The sequence below is a fragment of the Asterias amurensis genome, chromosome 7 (assembly GCF_032118995.1).
Source record: "Asterias amurensis chromosome 7, ASM3211899v1".
Taxonomy (NCBI): domain Eukaryota; kingdom Metazoa; phylum Echinodermata; class Asteroidea; order Forcipulatida; family Asteriidae; genus Asterias; species Asterias amurensis.
Genome location: NC_092654.1, coordinates 22606507 through 22628414, shown reverse-complemented (window position 1 = coordinate 22628414; position 21908 = coordinate 22606507). Strand labels below are relative to the sequence as shown.

The window sequence follows — 21908 nt, the reverse complement described above, 5'->3', positions numbered from 1 at the left end:
GCATTCAATAATTTATTTTTCAACTATTTAGCATTCACTGGTCAAATTCATTAGGTTGCAAAGATCTTTCATTTTCGTAAGAGTATTATTAGCAAGAGTTCCATTCTCTTATTATTAGCAAAAGTTCCAAGGCATTGTCAACCATTCTAAAAAAAAAACCCGTTACTATCCTATCCGCCATGCACAGTTTTCAAATCCTACTCACAAAACTCGTTAAATGTCAAACAAATCCTCTATTAACCAGTGAATTGTTGTTTCATCATGTGCAACGGGGCAAAGCATCAGGGAGAAGAGCAAAGGCGGCGTGGTTCATCTTGCCTGTCTTTTGTAACAATTAATTATTTAATTTAGTTCAATCCTGATTCAATTCAGTTTGGTGGTCCTTACTACCAGGGAGGAACACTAATTTGCAAACATGCAATACACAGTAAAATATAACTACACACAATCATAAATAATTTTACTGAAAAATAAAGTAGATCAATTAAACACTAGGCATATTCAACCGCAATGGAATCAATTAACCAACATAAAAAAAATGAGCAGTTTTTAATTAAATGGTATTAGGATAGTTAAAGTCTTCTAGCTGTGAGCATTACAGGTGAACAAAAACGAGATTTTTTTATTACACATTTTTACCATAGACATGGAACCGTAATCAGAACAAAGGGTTGCTTCTTGACACGCGTGGCCGAGGATCTCTGCAGGATGCAGACATTTCTCATTTCATCAAATCTCGTTTTGTGAAGTTTGACATCAACTTGAGAGATATTATCATCCCATGAGACGCTTCCAAGCCAGAGTCTGGTGAGTGAGTGGCTGGAGATTCTGCCCCCCCCCATATGGCGGACCAATGGTATGAACTACTTCTGATAGCGCAAACTTTTGAATCACCCTCCTTCAGTCCATATTTTCCTGCCCCCCCCCCCACCCCATTATGGGGGGACACAGGCTCTGAGCACTCGCCTCGTGACTGTGAGGGGAGGGAGTCCATTGTTTACGTTGGCGTTTGAAGTCAGAGAGAGGGCGCCCTACAAAATTATGACAATTAGAATTCAAAATGGCGACTACCGTGGTGAGTAATGTAAAGAAACTGTGGCTGTGATAACTGTCAATTATTGCGAGATGATTTCTTTGTTTGTGTTAACATTTTGTAACACTGATACGTCTTATAATGACAATAACTGGAACCCAATAACTTCCCCTTAGTTGAATTGTAAATGGTACTCTGGTGATATAGTGTTTACATTTATTTTAATTTACAATTTTCTGAAGTGAATTGAATTGAATCAGAATGTGCTTTGGGGTTGGGTTGTCCGTTGTGTGGTGAACGGCTAGGCTGGTTCCAGCATGGCCTGACGCTTAATGGCTTCACATTTTTTGAACTTGAAGGAGACTCTTACTAGTGACAGTCTTACTTTTAGGGAGCGTTCGTTTAGCTTCCCTGGGTCGACCCCGGTGTGTGGCGTTTTTTTTTCCAGGACGAACGTGGGTAATTATCTGCACACGTTTGTATTGTCCTGGAAAATAAACCCGCCACACACTGGGGTTGACTTGGGGAAGCTAAACGAACGCACACATAGTCTTACAGTCTTGGTCCTGGACCTAACCTAAGCCTTACAAAAAGAGTGCTATGATTGGGCTAAAAATATGCACTGCAATTTTTCAATTTTTTTTTACTAGGGCTTTAGTTTAGTAGGGCAAGTAAAATAAATATTATAACATGTTGCTCGTTCAGACTTTTTGAAAAGTTGGAGAGGGAGGTCCTTGTTTATAAGATAAATTATTTGATCATGATGACTCGGATTTTTGCATACTTTTCACATTTTTATTTGTTTTTCCTTTGTGCTCCAGGATGCATCAGTGAAGAGGAGGAGTCTGCCACCTCTTCGTGCCAGCGATGGAGGTACATAAACAACAATTTGCTCCATCCCAGTGTCTGAACCACATGCGCTGTGATGAGCTGATTTTGCATCTGGCATGCTCAATTCATTGGACCATTCTCTTATAACCCATATTCATCCCATGGTTATTTACGAAAGATTCAACCTCTTTATCAATAATATTGTTGTAGCTCTACGGTTAGTTGCGATAATTTGTAATTCTACATCCTCCGGATGGTCGCAGAACGGAGGGTATCCGATTGAGCCATTTTTACCATTTTTGCCAGACTAGTCACCAGATTTGCCAAATTTGTACTACTTTAAAAAATCATGACGTGCCCATTCTAAGAACAGGGATTTAAAGGCAGTGGACACTATTGGTAATTACTCATAATAATTATTGCCATAAAACCTTTCTTGGTGACGAGTAATGGGGAGAGGTTGATGGTATAAAACATTGTGAGAAATGGCTCCTTCTGAAGTGCCATAGTTTTTGAGAAAGAAGTAATTTTCCACAACTTGATTTCGAGACCTCAAGTTTAGAATTTGAGGTCTCGAAATCAAGCATCTGAAAGCACACAACTTCGTATGACCATGGTGCGACATGGTTATTTTTTCTTTCATTAATATCTCGCAACTTCGATGACCGATTGAGCTCAAACTTTCACAGGTTTGTTATTTTATGCATATTTTGAGATACACCAACTGTGAACACTAGTTTTTGACAATAACCAATAGTGTCCACTGCCTTTAATCTTCAATGTGTCAATAGTCCATTTTTGTGGAGTGACATAGCAGAAGAGGATGGGGAGGATTAAGGCCATATGATCGCAAAGAATTCCTTATCTGTTAGGGCTTTAAAGACACTGGACACTATTGGTAATTTTCAAAGACCAGTCGTCTCACTTGGTTTATCACAACATAATTATGCATAAAATAACAAACCTGTGCAAATTTGAGCTCAATCGGTCAACGAAGTTGCGAGATAATAATGAAAGAAAAAACACCCTTGTCACATGGAGTTGTGTGCTTTCAGATGCTTGATTTCGAGACCTCAAATTCTAAATCTGAGTCTTGAAATCAAATTCTTTGAAAATTACGTCGTTTCTCACAATGTTTTATACTATCAACCTCTCCCCATTACTCGTTACAGAGTAAGGTTTTATGCTAATAATATTTTGAGTAATTACCAATAGTGTCCACTGCCTTTAATGCCTGAATCATGAGCCTTCAGAAAGAGAAGGAAAAAATAACTAATTAAAGAAAAACAAATTCCTGCTTACTCTACCCTATGTTATGAAGCTGTTTTGCTCATCTTCATTGACTTGAAAGAACCACCTCTTTAATATGTGTTTTTCTTATTAAATACTTAACAATGATAGATTTGTCTGCAAGTCGAGCTCAGCGACCAAAGAAGAAAAAGAAAAAAACAGTTGAAGGTAAGACTATTCTTGAATTGAATTCTCAGGGCTCAATTTTGGGTAGAAGTTTGTGCTCAAAATATTTTCCAGACCAGAATTTACTTTTACACAAGACGAGAATTGAAATCAGTTCAATAAGGATTAAGAGAAGATCTAGACTGTTGTCGGATGCATCAATTCCTACCTTCAGCTCCCTTAAAGCCATTGGACCCTTTCGGTACAGAAAAAAAAAAAAAAGTTCACAGATTTACAAATAACTTACAGGGTTTACAGAAGGTAGTGGTGAAAGCCTTCTCTTGAAATATTATTTCATGAAATGCTTTACTTTTCGAGAAAACGGTAAAACAATATCAATTCTCGATAACGAGAATTACGGATTTATTTTAAACACATGTCATGACACGGCGAAACGGCGGATACAAGGGTGGGTTTTCCCGTTATTTTCTCCCGACTCCGATGACCGATTGAGCCTAAATTTTCACAGGTTTGTTATTTGATATAGAAGTTGTGATACATGAAGTGTGGGCCTTGGACAATACTGTTTACCGAAAGGGTCCAATGGCTTTAAAATAACGTTTATCTTAAATGTTTTCTTTGTGTAGCCCCTTACGGATAGTGGGTTCTTTGTTTGGAGCAAACTTGTAAAAAAAAAATTTTTTTAAAGGACTTTCTCAGTCTAGTTGTAAAGACACTGTTCTAGAATTGCAAAGGTCATGGGTGCGAATCCCAACCGAGTAATATGCCTGTGATATTTGTTCACAGAGCTCGAGAAAGAATTGAGTAAACAGTGCTTTCACACATCGGTGTATACTGGTAAAACCAGAATTAATATTCTCTATCCCCGATGCAAATTTCCATCTATTTTGTTGTTATTGCCTTGTAGATGTTAGCGATTCACAGCATTCGGCATCCAGCAAGCCACTGCCGTCCAACTCGGAGAACAAAGTTGAATCTCCAGCGATGGGAAGCAGAGAGAATCTTGTCCAGAATGGTACGAGTCCTGTCAAAAGACCAAAACGAAAGAAGAAAATTACACATGGCTATGACTTTGAGAGCGGCGCTGATGGTAAGATCATAAAGTTTCAATTCTGATTATAGAAACAAGTGGAGTTCTTCCATTTGTGGCTGTTTTTTCTTCTTCACAATTTATTTATTTCCACTATGATATATCAGGGCCATGTCCCACGAGGCAATGGACCGTTCCGGCTTGCCACTAAGCTCCGCCCACAGCGCTCGTGAGCAAGACACGTGTACGAGCACTCCCAATGACATTCTGCACGATTCTGCCGCGCGTGCCAAATATACGCGCACGCATGACCGAGTTTGTCCGACCACAATCATTGCTGTGATTGGTTAAATGGGTGAACGCGCACAGTTTGATTGACAGGTCGGATCGGTCCATTAACAGGCAACCAGTTCTTGGTATCTTAAGGGAGAAAAGCCATTCACCAGTGATTGTTCATATTTCGCCAAACACATAAGGCCTGAAGGTCACTTCAAGGTGTGGGCTACAATCATTTTATTCCAGAGGCTTTTGCCACCTACTCCTAGGGCTGAAACAGGGTTACCCCTTCTACAGTCCATGCGGATGTAGGCTTGGTTATCATCAGTCGGAAGCCTTGCCAGTAGAGCAGAAAGCACTACCTCCCCAAGTTTACATAGCAAGTGCCACAACCGAGATTCAAACCCACACTCTGCTGATCAAACACCAGAGCTTGAATCCGTTGCTCTTAACTGCTCGGCCATGACACGCTAAATAGCTTTGGAAAAACAGTTTTCCAGAAGACAGTTGATCGCACTGACCAAATCTCTGAGCAGAACAAACCGGCTGCTCTCAGACCCACTACTCACAAAGAAATGTTTACATGGTGTCACCACAAATCTTACTGAGTAGAATATAGATATCTTTTGACAGCCACCAGCATTTATTTTTGACCTCAGATGCAGTAGATGGGAACATGTCCGCCAGTACACCAGCCATCAATCACCTTAAGATGTCTCCCGGCTCATCAAGGAGGAAAAAAGGTATCTTCGAATTTCAACTCAACGTCTTAATTTGGGTCAACACGTTTTTGTCCTCATCTTCTGTTAGAGGCCGAGTGGTCAAAGTGTGTGTCACGTTTTGAGGGTCTCTTGTAATATCGTGGTTTCATTAACGCAAAGGTAAAATAATTGCATCCCAATGGAATGTTTATCATCAAAAAGTGTTGTAGCCATAGTGGGCAGTGCACTCACTGCAGTGAGCAAATTATACCGTGCCGCCCAGTACATATTCAAAATATTGTCCAATGAGCATTGATCTGAGACACAGCTAGTGATAATAAGTATCAAATGTCGCGGAGAAAGAGCACAGTCAAACTGCCATTCAACATATTGCATTGCCCCATAACATGCCCCACTTCAGCAATAACGGCTCAAAAATTAAACATTAATAACTTTGTTGATCTGCTCGCCCTTGGTGGACTTCAACAACAAAACAACAGAGAAACATCATTCTGTACATATTGTATTCATGGTTGGAATCTACTCATTTGATGATGTTTGTGTTTTATTTTGTCCAGAAAACAGACAGTCTCGACTCCCACGTTCCGTCAGTGATGAGGTGCTGAGAGATAATGGGACGTCAGCATCCGCAATGAAGAAGAAGATACGACGACCTCAATCCAAACACTATGCAGGTACAAGGAATAGTATAAAATGTGCATGTGGATTGGGTTTTCAGTTCCTGCCTCATTGCGGGTTTTCCTCCCCACTTTTCAAACTGAACATTTTTTTGTTTTTCCTATTCATCTTTGTGGCGTGTCGTGGCTGAGCGGTTAAGAGCACTGGACTCGAGCTCTGGTTTTTCTGACCAGCAGAGTGTGGGTTCGGTCATGACATTTGTGTCTTTTACCATAATTAATGAGACTTTGGATGGGATATTAATCCGTATTTCCCATGTACCAGGATTGGTAGTGCACGTAAATGAACCCAGAACACTTTTAATTTTTTTTTTTATGCAAGTCACTAGACGCACAAGGCCTGAAGGCCACTTCAAGGTGTGGGCTACAACTATTTTTGTCCAGAGGCCGTTGCCACCTACTCCTAGGGCTGAAACAGGGTTACCCCTTTTACAGTCCATACGGATGTAGGCTCGGGTATCATCAGTCCGAAGCCTGGCCGGTAGAGCAGAAAGCACTACCTCCCCAATTTTATGTAGCAAGTGTCACGACCGGGATTCGAACCCACACTCTGCTGATCAAACAGCAGAGCTTGAATCCGTTGCTCTTAATCGCTCGGCCATGACACGCTTATCCTGAAAGAGTAGCTAGGGGGTTGACCCCGGTGTTTCTGATTCACATACCAAGCAGCCTTGTTAACAGGTTTCCTCTGAGCTTCAGTCAGTTAAGATCACTTATGAGGCATCTTTGGTTTCATTACCAGAAATATATAATAGATGTTAGTTTTGCATTGGGATCAAGAGTATAATTTGTTTTTACTCTAACACCGATGTGTATAAAGCACTGTATACTCGGTACTTTCCCGATTTCTGTGAAAAAAAACCCAACATATATAAATAGTAATTATAATCTTATAATATGAATGAATGAATGAATCTTGTTATCAGCAAATACTGCTAGTTGATGTGTAAGAAGATAAATATAGAAATTAATTGTATTATTTTTCTGTATCTTATTTCCATCCATCTTAAGATGACAGTGCTGATGATGAGGATGATGGAGGTACATCTAAATCCCACGGTAGACCTCCCCCTCCAAATAAAGCTAAGAAAAAGAGAAAGGCGAGGTAAGATGCTAGTGCCTCCTTTATTCAAATATTTATGTGCTCTTCATGGTTGCTAGAACTTTGTGGTTGTTAAAGTGTAGACAACATTGGTTTTTGTTGTATGGTTTTTAAAGGAACGTTACAGAATTGGTAAGAAACAAAAATCGTGAAGATCACAGATTTACATAAAACTTACACGGTCTAGTGATGATGATAATAGAAAACATTCAAATATTTATGTGCTCTTCATGGTTGCTAGAACTTTGTGGTTGTTAAAGTGTAGACAACATTGGTTTTTGTTGTATGGTTTTTAAAGGAACGTTACAGAATTGGTAAGAAACAAAAATCGTGAAGATCACAGATTTACATAAAACATACACGGTCTAGTGATGATGATAATAGAAAACATCCTTTGAAATATTTCTGTCTGAAATTTCATATTTGATGAGAAATAAATAATCTAAGTTCGCGTTTGGAGTTTATCGCTCAGTGAGCGTTTAACAGGTTTGTCAGTCCATGTATATGGTGGATTACATAAAGTGCTTACAATGACAGCAACTATTTTGCTAGCAAAACCAATTCTGTAATGTTCCTTTAAGAGAGGATTGTGGTTACACCATGCGATTATTTCTTTTTAGTAATGTTGGTTTTGAAAAGAACCAGTGGTTAACGACTCAATGTTTCGATCAGTATGCTGATTGGCATACTGATCAGCATACTGATCGAAATGTTGAGTCGTTAACCACTGGTTCTTTTCAAAACCAACACTACTAAAAAAAAAAAAAAGGATATTTACATGATGTTTCAGTGGTTTTTACATGTCTTCTAGTGTGACTATAAACTTGATTATAGACCGATTTGTATGTGTGTATTGGTTTGCCTGAATCTAACTGTTTTGATGGTAACTTTCTTATTTCTTTTGCTTAACTGCAGTGTGATGGTGTCATCCTTAGTGCATGTAAAGTTTGATTTGCTTTGCTCACAATGTATTTTGGATGTACCCTGGTTTAGAGATGTGTTTTACATATTTGTAATTTTGCGTCCAACGATGAAATTTGTTGTTTTTGTTTTACACTCAGTTTTCTGTTTTTAGATTCATGGTTTTACTTTTCACTGATAAGGCACGATATAAATACTGTTTATTATTATTATTATAGGCCTATTTTTTTAGCGGCATACATCTCAATACTTCATAATGTTATACTTCATGAAGTCCTCTTTGCAGTTCAGATTTTCTGACAGCTTTTTGATTTCTGTTTTCAGACCTCCCACCTCAGTAGATGAAAACTACCATGCGGATGGTGAAGGTATGTCTTTATTAACGACAATTTTTATTGTTGTAAAAATAATATTTTCAAAAAGCAGCACCTTACGATAACATCAAAAAGTATTACTAAAGTTAAATATCCAAACAATTTTGTACCTTGAAGTTAAGTAGGATTTGAAACTTTGCATGGTGGAAATACGATATAGAAAGGTTTGCGGTAACACCATGTAATGACTATCTCTAATGAGTTGGGGTGGTTCTGAAAAGAACTGTTGGTTTCAACTTTGAAGTTGAAGTTAAATGTAATCCAAATTTAAACCAAAATACTAATTATGAAATAACAATTGTTTTTTAGTCAATGAATTTTTTGCTTTTTACTTAATGTTTCCAATGTAAAAAAATACAAAACCAAAAATGTGGCCTAAGCATTTTGGCTGTAATTGTAGAAAAGCAAAGTTGGTGGGTCCGAATTCAAAATGATTATTATGCTTGTGGGTTTTGTTCCCCGAACTCGTGGGAAGTACGGAGTATACAGTGCTTGCCACACATCGGTGTAAGGTTAAAAACGCTAATAATACCTTGATTTTCCTTGTTATTCTAGCCATGTCGTTGGACTTTATGATAGCTGCTGAAGATGTTGTTGCTGCAGATAAACAAACAACAGAAGATCAACAACAACAACAACCTTCCCACACCACCATCCTACCGAGCCAACCCGTATCTCGCCTCTTCATGCAGAGAAAAAGTTAGTAGATTTATAGTCCGGGTTTGTGGTAGACAGGAAACATAAGGTGTATTATAACACACCTCTTGCTTGTTCTGTATTCTGGTTGGCTGAAACAAGGTCACTTGGAATAAACTAATATAGTCTAGTGATCGCCCGTGCGTGTTTTGTGGGAACTCATTCTCGAGTGGGCACTAGTCTTTGAAAATAGTGCCCAGTTACAGCGCCCTCTCTTGACTTGAACCGTGAACAGCAATTACAAAACTTCCTTTCTTTTCCAGATTTCTGTTCTTATTTCTCATTTAAAGGAACACGTTGCCTTGGATCGGTCGAGTTGGTCTTTGAAAAGCGTTTGTAACCGTTTGTTATAAAATGCATATGGTTAGAAAGATGTTTAAAAAGTAGAATACAATGGTCCACACATATTTGCCTCGAAACTGCGTGGTTTTCCCTTTACTTTGCGAACTAACACGGTTGGCCATTTATGGGAGTCAAAAATTTGACTCCCATAAATGGCCGACAGTGTTTGCCGACAAGGTAAAAGGAAAACCACGCAATTTCGATAGATACTTGTGTGGATCATTATATTCTACTTTTAAAATATTTTTCTAATCATATGCATTCTATAACAAACGGTTACATACGCTTTTCAAAGACCAACTCGACCGATCCAAGGCAACGTGTTCCTTTAAGACCGAGCTGTGTTATAAAACACGTATTGACTGGTATTATTTGGTAGCTAGTGTACGTCTATTCCCCCTCGGGCCTGTGAGTGACCAGAAGAGGGGCCTATTTCCCTCGGCCTCGGGAAATAGGTCGCTCTTCTGGTCACTCAAAGTCCCTCAGGGGAATAGAAGTTCAATAGTTACCTTATTGCCAGTCAATATGTGTATAAAAGTTAGCAGACAAGGAAAACAGCAGCATCTCAAATTGCACCATCACATGAACTAGTCTACGTCTCAAGTCACTTAATTCTTGTTGTCTTGATTACACTTTGCAGGTGGCTTTAAGAGTGAAGATAGAGGGAGACTAGCAAGGCAGAGAGAGAGGGATCTGAACAATCAACAAGTCCAGACTGAAACACAGACTACAACTACACAGGTTGCTCTAGTAAGCAGGGATTTGATTTCTCTGTTTTGACGCCCCCCCCCCCCCCCCCCCAACCGTGAAATACACTTATTATTATTATTATTATTTATTCAGCCATTTCAACAATACATGAGAATACAAAAATACTTCAACATGGGCTTGGAGAAACAAAAGCAAAATAATTACTGTGGTCCATAGACCTGCCTCCCCACATCGCTTGGCATAAGTGCGGAAATCTCTGCTTCCATAAGCGCTGATTGTTTGCTTACGATAAGCAGAGCCATGAAATTAGGCCCTGATGCTTTCATCAAGATTTCATCAATTTTTGAGCCGTGTTCATACTGACGTTCAAATGCATGATAACTTTCATGTTTCAATGTACAAATGAATAGCTCCAATCAACACATTATTTAGCCCACCCCACCCCCGTTATGTTTTGTTGCAGGCAACCCATCGAGCATCGTTGACCTTTGCCCTGTTCTGCCACGGTCTCCTCGCCGGCTTTGCTGTCTGGCAGTGTGTCATGGTGTACATGCTGCAGAGACAGGTTCCATCGTCTTCTAAATCGGGCAAGATACAATTCTTGGAGCATTATAGTCGCGTAGCCCAGCCAGCTTCAGCTGCATACTACTTTCTTTTGACTGTCTCGACGGTGTCTGTATTCGATAGGTAAGTAGGGATGGTGGTGTGGAGTTGGGTACAGCGGTGGATTCAGAGGGTGCGGTAAACAGTGTTGTAGCCACAGTGGGCAGTGCTGGGCGAGCCTACCCAGAACTAAAGCCCGGTTCATACTTCCTGCGGATGCGAATGCGAAGCGAATCTTGACGTCACAAATTCGCAACGAACAATTCGCAGCAGTTGCCCTCTGCTCTACTCTCTTGTTAATAATCGCTGTGAAAGGAGGGTGTGACGTCCCATTCACGTCAAATTCGCTTCGCATTCGTATTCGCATGAAGTATGAACCGGGCTTAACACATTTGACCCAGCACTCTCAGCAAAATACACTGTGCTGCCAAGCACACATTTCCCCCAGATTGCACTTCAGCAATGATGGCCTCATATCCAAGCGTCAATAATTTTATAAGAGTTAAATTTGCATCGGGTATAAAGAAAATTAGTTTTGGTTTTTACCCATACACCGATGTGTGTTAGCACTGTATACTCAGTACTTTCCCGAGTCCTGTGAAAAAATACGACAGGCATGTTACTGTGATAATATAATAATAAAAATAATAATAATAACTTTCGATTTATAACTAACACTTAATTCTCTAAGCGCTTTACATTAGTGCCCTGGTAATAGGGCCAATAACATCCCATTTTAATGTTTCTCAGCTCCCTTAGGAGTATACAACCTGGGCAACAGTTTATATCGCTCCAAAGGCTTTTTCATTCACAATATCAACCTCTACCCTCGCAGGTACCCATTTATTCCCCTGGGTGAAGAGAAGCAATTATAGTAAAGTATCTTGCTCAAGGACACAAGTGTCATGACCAGGATTCGAACCCACACTCCGGTGAAAACGCACCAGAACTTGAATTCGATGCTCTTAACCACTCGGCCATGACACTCTACAACTGATAAAAACTGCTGCCAAATCATTAGGATACCAACTGCCTCTAGCTACCGGGCAACCTCGGTAGTCTAGTTGGTAAGACACTGCTCTAGAATTGCAAGGGTCGTGGGTTCGAATCCCACCCGAGTAACATGCCTGTGATATTTTTTCACAGGACTCGGGGAAAGTACAGTGTTCAGTGCTAACACACATCGGTGTATGGGTAAAAGTCAATAGTTTTTGTTGAAGGTCACCTGCTCTTTGTTGGACTTAATTGGGTTTTGAGCTTACCACTGAAATTGGTGTAGCTACAATACTGGGGTAAACTTTGCTATGGTCAGGAAATTTAGTTTGAATGGCTTCTGACTGGCACCTCTGAACAAAGATATTGACAAAATAGGTAGACGGGCAAACATTAGGGCTACAATCCCGACCAAATGACAATAAACACACCCTACCCCATTCTCCTGCTCAATGTTGTTAAACCCAGCTGGACCACAGACCGCGCAATCAGAGCCAACGTTAAAGGGGGGGCTGGTGTGGGGGCCCAACGAGATAGGGCCGGGATTGAAGATGGCTCAATAGACCGATCCAGTAGGCTCCACACACGACGCACGTGTGAGCAAGAACACGTGGGGAACTCCACTGCCTTTCTGCACAACTCTGCCGCGCGCGCCAAGATACGCGCACGCATGTCGGACCTTATTTGTCGGACCTTCGTTGCGTTGTAATTGGTCAATACGCAATGGGGCGGAGCTTAGTGGATCGGTCTATTGGTAGAGCACCTGCGCTAACCTGCAGGCTTATCTGTAGGTCGCAGGTTAAAATTCCATTCTAGTAAATTGGTCTGTTTACCCCGAAAGTGAACTAAAATTTACCCATTTATTTTCCCTTGAAGGTTGTTACATAATAATATTGAGCAATCTTTTGATCAAGATGTAATCTGGTTGGGATTTTCTTGTTTTGTTTTTGTCTTTGAAGGTTTGACATTGGTCGTCCGGACAAACAGTTTTTTCGTGGACTTATAACATTTCAATCTGGTGCAATTTCCATTTTAAGTAAGTGTGTTTTTATTTGTTTGGTCTCATTGTCTTGTTTACAATCTTGCCCATTTTTATTTCTTCTTTGTTGTATTTTGTTGTTGATTTTTGTTGTTGATATTATAACCCAAATGTTCATTACCAATGGTATTTGCGTCACTGGGTTTGAAGTAAGTGTGTTTATATTTGTACAATCTCATTGTCTTGCCTGTAGTTGGGCAAATTTTTTTTTATTTTCCATTGTATTTTATTATAGTTTTTGTGGTTGTTGAATTTATCACCCAAATTGTTCATGATCATTGCATCATTGGTGTTGAATAGAGCTGTTACATATGAAGTTAAAATCTTTTAACAATTTCCATGTTAAGTAAGTGTGTTTATATTTGTACCATCTCATTGTCGGTTCTGCAATCAGGTACATATTTTTTTCCATTTCATATTTCGTAGTTGATTTTTGTTGATGAACTTGTTACCCAAGTTTTTCATGATCAATGATATCTGTGTCAAATGTGGTTGAATAGAATCATTGCGTATGAAGTCATAAACAGTGTCCTCAAAGTTGATAATTCACCAGCCTTTTGGCGGGTAATCCAAGTTATTCTGGTCAGCATAATTTTGTTGTGCTTTTAAAGGCAGTGGACACTATTGGTAATTGTCAAAGACTAGCCTTCACAGTTGGTGTATCTCAACATATGCATAAAATAACAAACCTGTGAAAATTTGAGCTCAATCGGTCATCGAAGTTGCGAGATATTAATGAAAGAAAAAAAACGCCCTTGTCACACGAAGTTGTGTGCGTTCAGATGGTCGATTTCGAGACCTCAAGTTCTAAATATGAGGTCTCGAAATTAAATGCGTGGAAAATTACTTCTTTCTCGAAAACTATGGCACTTCAGAGGGAGCTGTTTCTCACAATGTTTTATACCATCAACCTCTCCCCATTACTCGTAATCAAGAAAGGTTTTATGCTAATACTTATTTTGAGTAATTACCAGTAGTGTCCACTGCCTTTAAGCAGTTGTATGTAATTGGGCTCTGTTATCAGAAGGCTGTTCTATTGCCTGATTTCTATCTGTCGCTTATATATCTTATAATTTTCTCATTCATTTTGTCTCCTACCAGTTTACTTAATTTCACTCATCTTATCAGTAAGCATAGCGGCCATTGATGACAGAATAAGTCTATTCTTTAAGACAACTCCACCATACTGGTAAGTAATTTAATATTTACTGATGGAACCGTAAAGTGTTCTGAACACATTTAAGACCTAAAGAGCGTGTCAAATGTCGGGCGCAGTCTTGGTGCAAAAGAACGTTCCTGTTGGCACATGCCTACAATCATTTATGGACTGTTATAGCCCCAGGAGTAGGTGGCAGTGTGTTTTTGTTGACAGTTGATTTGGGTAGACAGCGTTACTCAGTCAAGTGTAGCCCTCACCTTTAAGTGGCTGCGTGTTGTTAGGCAATTTCTCATAACAAAATAAGAAAGAAAAACAAGAAAAAAACAAAAACAAAAACTCAATATATACATGATAACCTACAAATAATTCACCTCTTTTTTTTCCCCCCAGTGGTGTTGTTTGTCCAGACAGTGGATCTTTATGGTAAGAGTAGATTTTTGTCTGTTATTCATTAATTTAATTTAATTTTCATTCATTTATTATTCTTCATCATGAAAAACCCCATAATACTCCATATACAAAGTTTTAAAAAACAAGACATCAATATAAACATGACATCGTGTTGACAAACTTTTTTGTATTGGGGGGAGGGGGTCTTGCCTCCCCAAAGTAAAATACCTGATTAAGCCAGTGATGAACACACTTACTCAAATTAAAATTTGATGTTGATTTTTATTGACTCCTTTAACAGGGACAGTGAGGAGGCCACGACACAACTCAATATCTGGATGATAGTCAACTTAATCCGTGCCATAGCTGCTTGTTTAGGCTGGTTTGTTGTCTCGCTCACACCAACTACAGACTACACCTCAGGTAATAACCCATACACCTTAATCCGAGCCATAGCCGCTTGTTTAGGATGATTTGTTGTCTCGCTCACACCAACTACAGACTACACCTCAGGTAATAACCCATACACCTTAATCCGAGCCATAGCCGCTTGTTTAGGATGGTTTGTTGTCTCGCTCACACCAACTACAGACTACACCTCAGGTAATAACCCATACACCTTAATCTGAGCCATAGCCGCTTGTTTAGGATGGTTTGTTGTCTCGCTCACTCCAACTACAGACTACACCTCAGGTAATAACCCATACACCTTAATCCGAGCCATAGCCGCTTGTTTAGGATGGTTTGTTGTCCCGCTCACACCAACTACAGACTACACCTCAGGTAATAACCCATACACCTTAATCCGAGCCATAGCCGCTTGTTTAGGATGGTTTGTTGTCCCGCTCACACCAACTACAGACTACACCTCAGGTAATAACCCATACACCTATCCGTACTTCCATTCCACTTTGCTTCCCTGTTGAATGGAAATATTCTCACCATAGTCCTGCGAATGGGATGTAAAGTCGTTGGTCCCGTGTGTTGTGTAATGCCTGTAAAAGAACCCAGTGCACTTATGGAAAAGAGAAGGGGTTCGTCTTGGTGTTTCCGGCACCATTATTACACCACAGCACCTGTAAACCATTACATGGTGCTCAAAATGAATGGGTCTCGCACTTTAAAATACAGCTCCACGTACCTTGCAGGACAAAATACTGAGTGCTTTGATATGCCCCTTATGGTGTGAGAAAACGCTATGTACGAACCTAGTATCATTATATCATCACCACTCATAAGTATTCATTTATTATATATACTATTCTGTGGAGTAGCAACACAAATAACTAGTTTCATTGTAGCGCCTTTTCTGTGGGCGTCACAAAGCGCTTATCATCATTTATTTCTAGACAAGTTTTTGAAGGTTTTGAATGAAGGGACTAATTATTTTAACACATTGTAAGTATTTAGCAGCTACTACACTGCACCAGGCGAACCCTTTCTCTTTATGTAACTAGGTTCCCTTTACTTGCACTGTACTACACACGGGACCAACAATGCTTGACGTCACATCCGAAGGACGAAGCAATAATGGTAATAAGTGTGTAGGGAGCCCAAGTGTGCCCTTAGTGTTGAAGTGTCAATAATACAATAATAAATATTAATTGATTCTGATATTGCACTTTTTACACCTGAAGGGCTTCTCAAAATTGCTCCAACATAATTACCCCCGGGTCACTGGGCCATTCAAGTAATACCTTAAACCATCTCAGCTCCCTGGGGAGTATACTGCCTGTGCTACAAATATGCACTACTATAAAAGCTCAATCAATCACAAGAACCATCTCTGTCCTCACAGATACCCATTTAACCCTGGGTGGAGAGAAGCAATTATAGATAAGTGTCTTGCTCAATGACACAAGTGTCACGATTCAATTTGTAATTTATAGCATAATTACACTAAAAAGTGAAGTTTTTGTCCGCAACCTTTGGACCCGCTCTCTTTTCCATTTCAGCTTTGTTCAAGATAATACATATATTATTTTGTGTGTGTAATTGTGGATATCCCTATAGGAAGCATAGGGAGCATGGCTCTGGCCATGTTTCAAACACTGTTTACTTGGGAGGGATAATGTCCTTTGGTTATCTGTGGGTGTTGGTTTGTGTTTACATACATTATCTTTTTATCACAGTAATATTACAATTTTAATGAAAGGGTATAGTTACATCTTGTATTGTAGAGTTGTTTGTTTGTAGCCAGATTTGTGTTTACACTTTTCCCATCACATTAGTGATTTTTGTGCTATTTGTATAGTGTTCTATTGATTGGATTGAGGTGCGGGAGATCATGTTATATTTTATATGTCCTTGTGTGAATTTTGCTGTAAGATTTCAGTGAATGTTGTCCTTTTTAGTTAGAAGGTCAGCCTTTTTGCAGTGCTTCCCCAAAAATATATTCATAAATACCTCAGACAGTTCCGCTATTCCTATTGGTGGAGAGCACGTCATGTGGGGGTGTTTAAACCGTTGATTATGACCAGTGTTTATAACCGATTGTGAGCGGAGACTCTGCGCTAGTCTTGATGCAAGACGTTTCTTGTTACGGGCGATGCAGGCGCTGTCGGTGAGTTGGTCGCGCTGTGTGTGAAAGGAAAACCCGCGAATATGCACCAAGACTATACGCGCATGCGCAAGAACGAAACCGGAAAACACACTTATTCGGACGTCGTACATGTGCATGTAACATGAACATACCATAGAGGTTGAAACATACAGAGCTCAAGCACTCGGAAACGGATAAGTTTTACAGAGTTTCTTACTTTTTTACGCCTTTTAACCAAAAAGGTATTTATGAATGGGAATCAAAGTGTGTTGCATCGGTTTTCAACTAGTGGTTTAAACCCGCCGAGGCCTGGTTCTTGATAATTCGTCTCGGTTAAATTATCAAGAACCAGGCCTCTTTGGGATTAAACCATTAGTCGAAAACCTCTTCACCACACATTGATTCCCTTATTTATACCTTTGTGACCGAGAAATATATTTCTGAGATGCTTTGTTTCACCGTTGCAACTGTTTGTCTTTTTGTTTTCTAGACCATCTTCATGATGCGGAGGAGCCTCTTTGGGATGAAACAATAGACATAGAGCTCAACAACATTCACAGTGCTTGATGGATGGACCACACCCACCATTCACAGTGCTTAATGGATGGACCACACCCACCATTCACAGTGCTTGATGGATGGACCACACCCACCATTCACAGTGCTGATGGATGGACCACACCCACCATTCACAGTGCTTGATGGATGGACCACACCCACCATTCACAGTGCTGATGGATGGACCACACCCATCATTCACAGTGCTTGATGGACAGACCACACCCATCATTCATAGTGCTTGATGGATGGACCACATCCATCATTCACAGTGCTTGATGGATGGACCACACCCACAATTCACAGTGCCTGATGGACAGACCACACCCATAATCCATATATGCAGTAGTCAAGAGCTCAACAACATTCACTTTGCCTGATGATCTGACCACACCCATATTATGTATTTATTAGTCAACATTCAGCTCAGCAACATTTACAGTAATTGATGCACAGTTCACACCCATCAATGCAACTTCATTAGTCAAACTCACAACATTTACAGTAATTGATGGACAGACCACACGCTATAATGCTTATTCATCAGTCAAGGGTTCACATCATCCACTCTGATTGGTTGACAGATGACACCCATTAGTGCATATTCATTAATCTAGAGCTCAACAACAACCACTGGGCATGAAAGACAGACCATACCAACCATGCATATTCATCAGTCAGGGGCTCCACCCATACACTTAAGTTAATGGACAGACAATTCATATTCATTAGTCTAGACCATAATAAGCGTTCACTGCAACGATGGAAAGACCACTCCCACAATGCTGCATATTTATTAGTCAGGGGCTCCATGTCACACTCTAATTGATGGACAGACCACGCCCACAAAGTATTTTCATTAGTATAGAGCTCAACAAAAACTAGTGGGCGTGATGGACAGACCACACCCCTCATGCATATTCATTTAAATTATGATATCTCAATTGCAAGATAAAGGTGTCAAGGCACAGAGTGTAGAGAAAAGTGCCATCTAGTGAAATAGGTTTAGCAAAACAAACTGTTCCCACCTTGATAACTAAGTTTTCAGTTGTATATAAACTCAAGTAAAGACCCGGTCACACAGGCCCCGATAACGAGAACGATAACGAGAACGATAAAAATGCACGCCCTCGATTGGTTGAATGAGCGTTGGTGTATTCTGCTTGGAGCATTTCAACCAATCGAGGGCTTGCATTTTTATCGTTCTCGTTATCGTAAACGTTCTCGTTATCGGGGCCTGTGTGACCGGGCCTTAAGAATGCTAATGTATTCTAAACAGATTTACGGTAATGTCATATTATCGTTTGTTAGAATTTGTTCCTTGATATGACACCCAAGTGAATTTTTATGTGTAAATATTTGTAAGTAGTTTTCATATAAGGATTGTAATGTTAACTTATTTGTACTAAATCTGTTTGTTTTTCTATATATGCAAGAATACATGAGCTTTTGTTGTTAACAATATGTAGTCTAACAGTACTGTTGGTTTTGCAATAATAAATAAGGTATTTAGAATGAATACTTATGTTTGTCCATTTTGTCTGAAAAAAAAGAAGTTTCTCCCGGAAAGAAATGGGTTTTTAAAATTGCCCAGGAATAAAGGATAGAATATTGCTAGGGTTAAAGTTCAATTATAGATTCTTGACTTTTGATTTGGGTTAAATATTTATGCGTTGGATATTGGTTTGAAGGTCCAGGCAGGCAGTGGCTTAAAGACACTTGACACTTTTGGTAATTGTCAAAGACCAGTCTCCTCACTTGGTGTATCTCAACATATGCATACAATAACAAACCTGTGAAAATTTGAGCTCAATTGGTCATCGAAGTTGCAAGAGAATAATGAAAGAAAACCACCCTTATTAGACAAACTTGTGTGCATGGGCTTCAGGCCTGAAGTCTTTGTAATATAATTGAGTGAGAATTATTTTTTTTTTTTTCAAAGACTACGTTACTACTTCAGGGAGAGCCGTGTCTCACAATGTTTTATACTATCAACAGCTCTCCATTGCTGGTTACTAAGTAAGTCTTTAAGCTAACAATTATTTTGAGTAAATTACCAATAGTGCCAGGCCTGCACTAAGAAATTTCCCCATAGACTTTATGTACACAAATTTCCTTGTGGAGCACCCCGTCTTCAGAATTCCCCCTATATATGTAGTTTTTGGTATTTCCCTTGTTCATTGTGTCATTGGTTTCCATAAGGTATCATAATGCGCACAAATCTCTACACTAAGTGGACTTCTTTTGTTCTCAGGCCCACACTGCGTTTGTTGTTAAACACAAACACATATTCTAATGTTTACATCTTTGTGGAGGCATCTTTTGTTCTTTCCTTTGTCCCTGTAGTTAAGAACCTCACATAGAATTTGTACACAAAATAATTCGTTGTGTAGCACCCAAGTATTTTGGGATTCCCCAACAAGGAGACCCGCTGTGTGTTTCCTTTTTTCTGTCTTGTACTCGGTTTACATAACAGTCTAGACCAGATTTCCAAAAAGGGCTCTAGTTAAGGAAGTGAGCGGCATTTTTGAGTAAAAGTTGGTAACATACCTGATTTAACTAATTTGGGGTGCTGAATCCGAAACTGGTGGATACCACGGCTAATTTTTAGTCCTTCACCATGAAAATCAAATTTAAAACAATACAGAAAACCTAGCAGACGACGGACTTCTCACATGAAAAATAGTCAGGATCTGCTGTTGTTCCATACTGATGTTGTCAGGATACCCGGGTGCAGGTCAGGTATCTGTAACCAACTTTTGATTGTACTGGATGTATATACAACCAAATTGCACTTTCAGAGGGACCAACAGGTGCTTTCAATGTCAATTTGAAAGTATTTGAGTTGGTGTTTTTTCTAATAAAGAGTTATTTATAATTTGAACATAATTTCTCTGTTGTTAAAAGCACAAACCGTTGATTATTTTCTCTAATAATGTAGGCCTACACTACTTAAACAGGTAGGCCTACCAGGTGTAGTCTAGACTCAACAATGATACAGAAAATTGTATTGGATATCAACTTTTCAGTGCTCCCTGTTTTTGAATAGGTTAGCTTTTAGTGTTCAAACTCATGGCTTGGAATTATCTTACCAGTCAAAAAATTTGATTTTAGAGGATTTTAAAGTAACTCCTTTTTCGATATTCTCCCCCGTTTTAGAAAGTATTCTCCATAGTTGACGAACCAATTTAACTGTTGTAGGCTAACCATTGAAAAAATAAATTCCAGTTTGTTTGTTTGTTGGCAGTATAACGCATTGTTAGTCGTGTTTGTACACACGGACAAATTTCACACAAGAAGACGATAGTAAGATTCCGAAACAAAGGACAACAAAATATGTATCCCCTCCATTGATAAAACAATTCACCCCTCTCTTCAGCTGGGTGTGAGAAACAAGGAAAAAACAAATGTCTCTTTATTCATTATTACCGCTCAATCCACAAGTATAGACTCCTACTTTATTTTTGTATGTCAGCTAGGACGGTTCCCAGCAATGAATCATTCATGAAAGGTGTGCGTATCTTCGATATTAGCAATCATAGTTTGGAGTACAAACTGTGGCAAATTGTTTTGCTAAACAAAAAACTGGACTTCTTTGCAATGTGATAGTATATGATTTTTGATTTAGATGACTCTGTACATAAGTGGATGCTGGAAAGGACGACATACACTGAAAAGAGGATGCCTCCTTGCACCAAGCTGTTGTATGAGTTTCAGTGTTGTTTCAGTACTACAAGGATACCTTCTCCGGTATACTTCTATCATAACATAACATAAAATCAGGTTAATTTTAGGAAAAACACTATTGGATTTTGGGAAATATCAGCTTGAATGGAATGCTTTGATGCGTCGATTCCAAAGAGACATTTTTGTAATGTCATGTAACTGTATCTCCCCAAGGGAAATTTACATGTTTACACAATTATATGTTTGCTTATCAGTTTCCTGAATGATAGTTCGTCTGCATGATGTATTGTGTTTTTTCGCAAGTCGTTGTTCAATCGAATTGCAATGTGTTGTGTACTATTAATTCTTTATTTTCTTATCGAAATGTCTCTGTAAGGACAGGGATGGGAGCCCAAATACTACAAAACATTTGCTAATAATTTATATACATTGGGTTATTTATTGGACATAATATTAAGTGACATCAAACTGAAACACTTCAAATATCGCTTGATTTTCGCACTCTAGGTATCTTGAACTATTCTGACCAATAAAAGCTGACATACACAAATAAAGTAGGAATCTATACTTGTGGATTGAGCGGTAATAATAGATAAAGAGATTTTTTTTCCCCTTGTTTCTCACACCCAGCTGAAAAGAGAGGGGTGGATTATTTTATCAATGGAGAGGATACATATTTTGTTGTCCTTTGTTTCGGAATCTTACTCTCGTCTTCTTGTGTGAAGTTTGTCCGTGTGTACAAACACGACTAACAATGCGTTATACTGCCAACAAACAAACAAACAAACTGGAATTTATTTTTTCAA

General features: G+C 39.2%; 1 protein-coding gene across 3 annotated transcripts; it reads left to right on the top strand.

Moving 5' to 3' along the window:
- Nucleotides 1-1060: 1060 nt before the first annotated feature.
- Nucleotides 1061-20223, top strand: LOC139939444 (uncharacterized). 3 transcript variants are annotated; one of them, XM_071935367.1, is made up of 16 exons: nt 1061-1075; nt 1855-1906; nt 3266-3322; nt 4188-4370; nt 5246-5329; nt 5866-5982; nt 6997-7090; nt 8333-8376; nt 8938-9081; nt 10061-10170; nt 10595-10818; nt 12687-12763; nt 13868-13955; nt 14316-14348; nt 14617-14738; nt 17348-20223. In XM_071935367.1, the coding sequence occupies exons 1-16, from the start codon at nt 1061-1063 to the stop codon at nt 17422-17424; spliced, it is 1521 nt and encodes a 506-aa protein (XP_071791468.1). In that variant the 3' UTR covers nt 17425-20223. The 3 variants fall into 3 exon arrangements, with proteins under 3 accessions (XP_071791468.1, XP_071791469.1, XP_071791470.1); XM_071935368.1 differs by lacking the exon at nt 1061-1075 and adding an exon at nt 1204-1223; XM_071935369.1 differs by lacking the exons at nt 1061-1075; nt 3266-3322 and adding an exon at nt 1206-1223.
- Nucleotides 20224-21908: the final 1685 nt, after the last annotated feature.

Coding starts and splice junctions, on each gene's coding strand:
- LOC139939444 (XM_071935367.1), top strand. Junction 7,091..8,332: donor AAGAAAAAGAGAAAGGCGAG/GTAAGATGCTAG, acceptor TTCTGTTTTCAG/ACCTCCCACCTCAGTAGATG. Junction 8,377..8,937: donor CTACCATGCGGATGGTGAAG/GTATGTCTTTAT, acceptor TTGTTATTCTAG/CCATGTCGTTGGACTTTATG.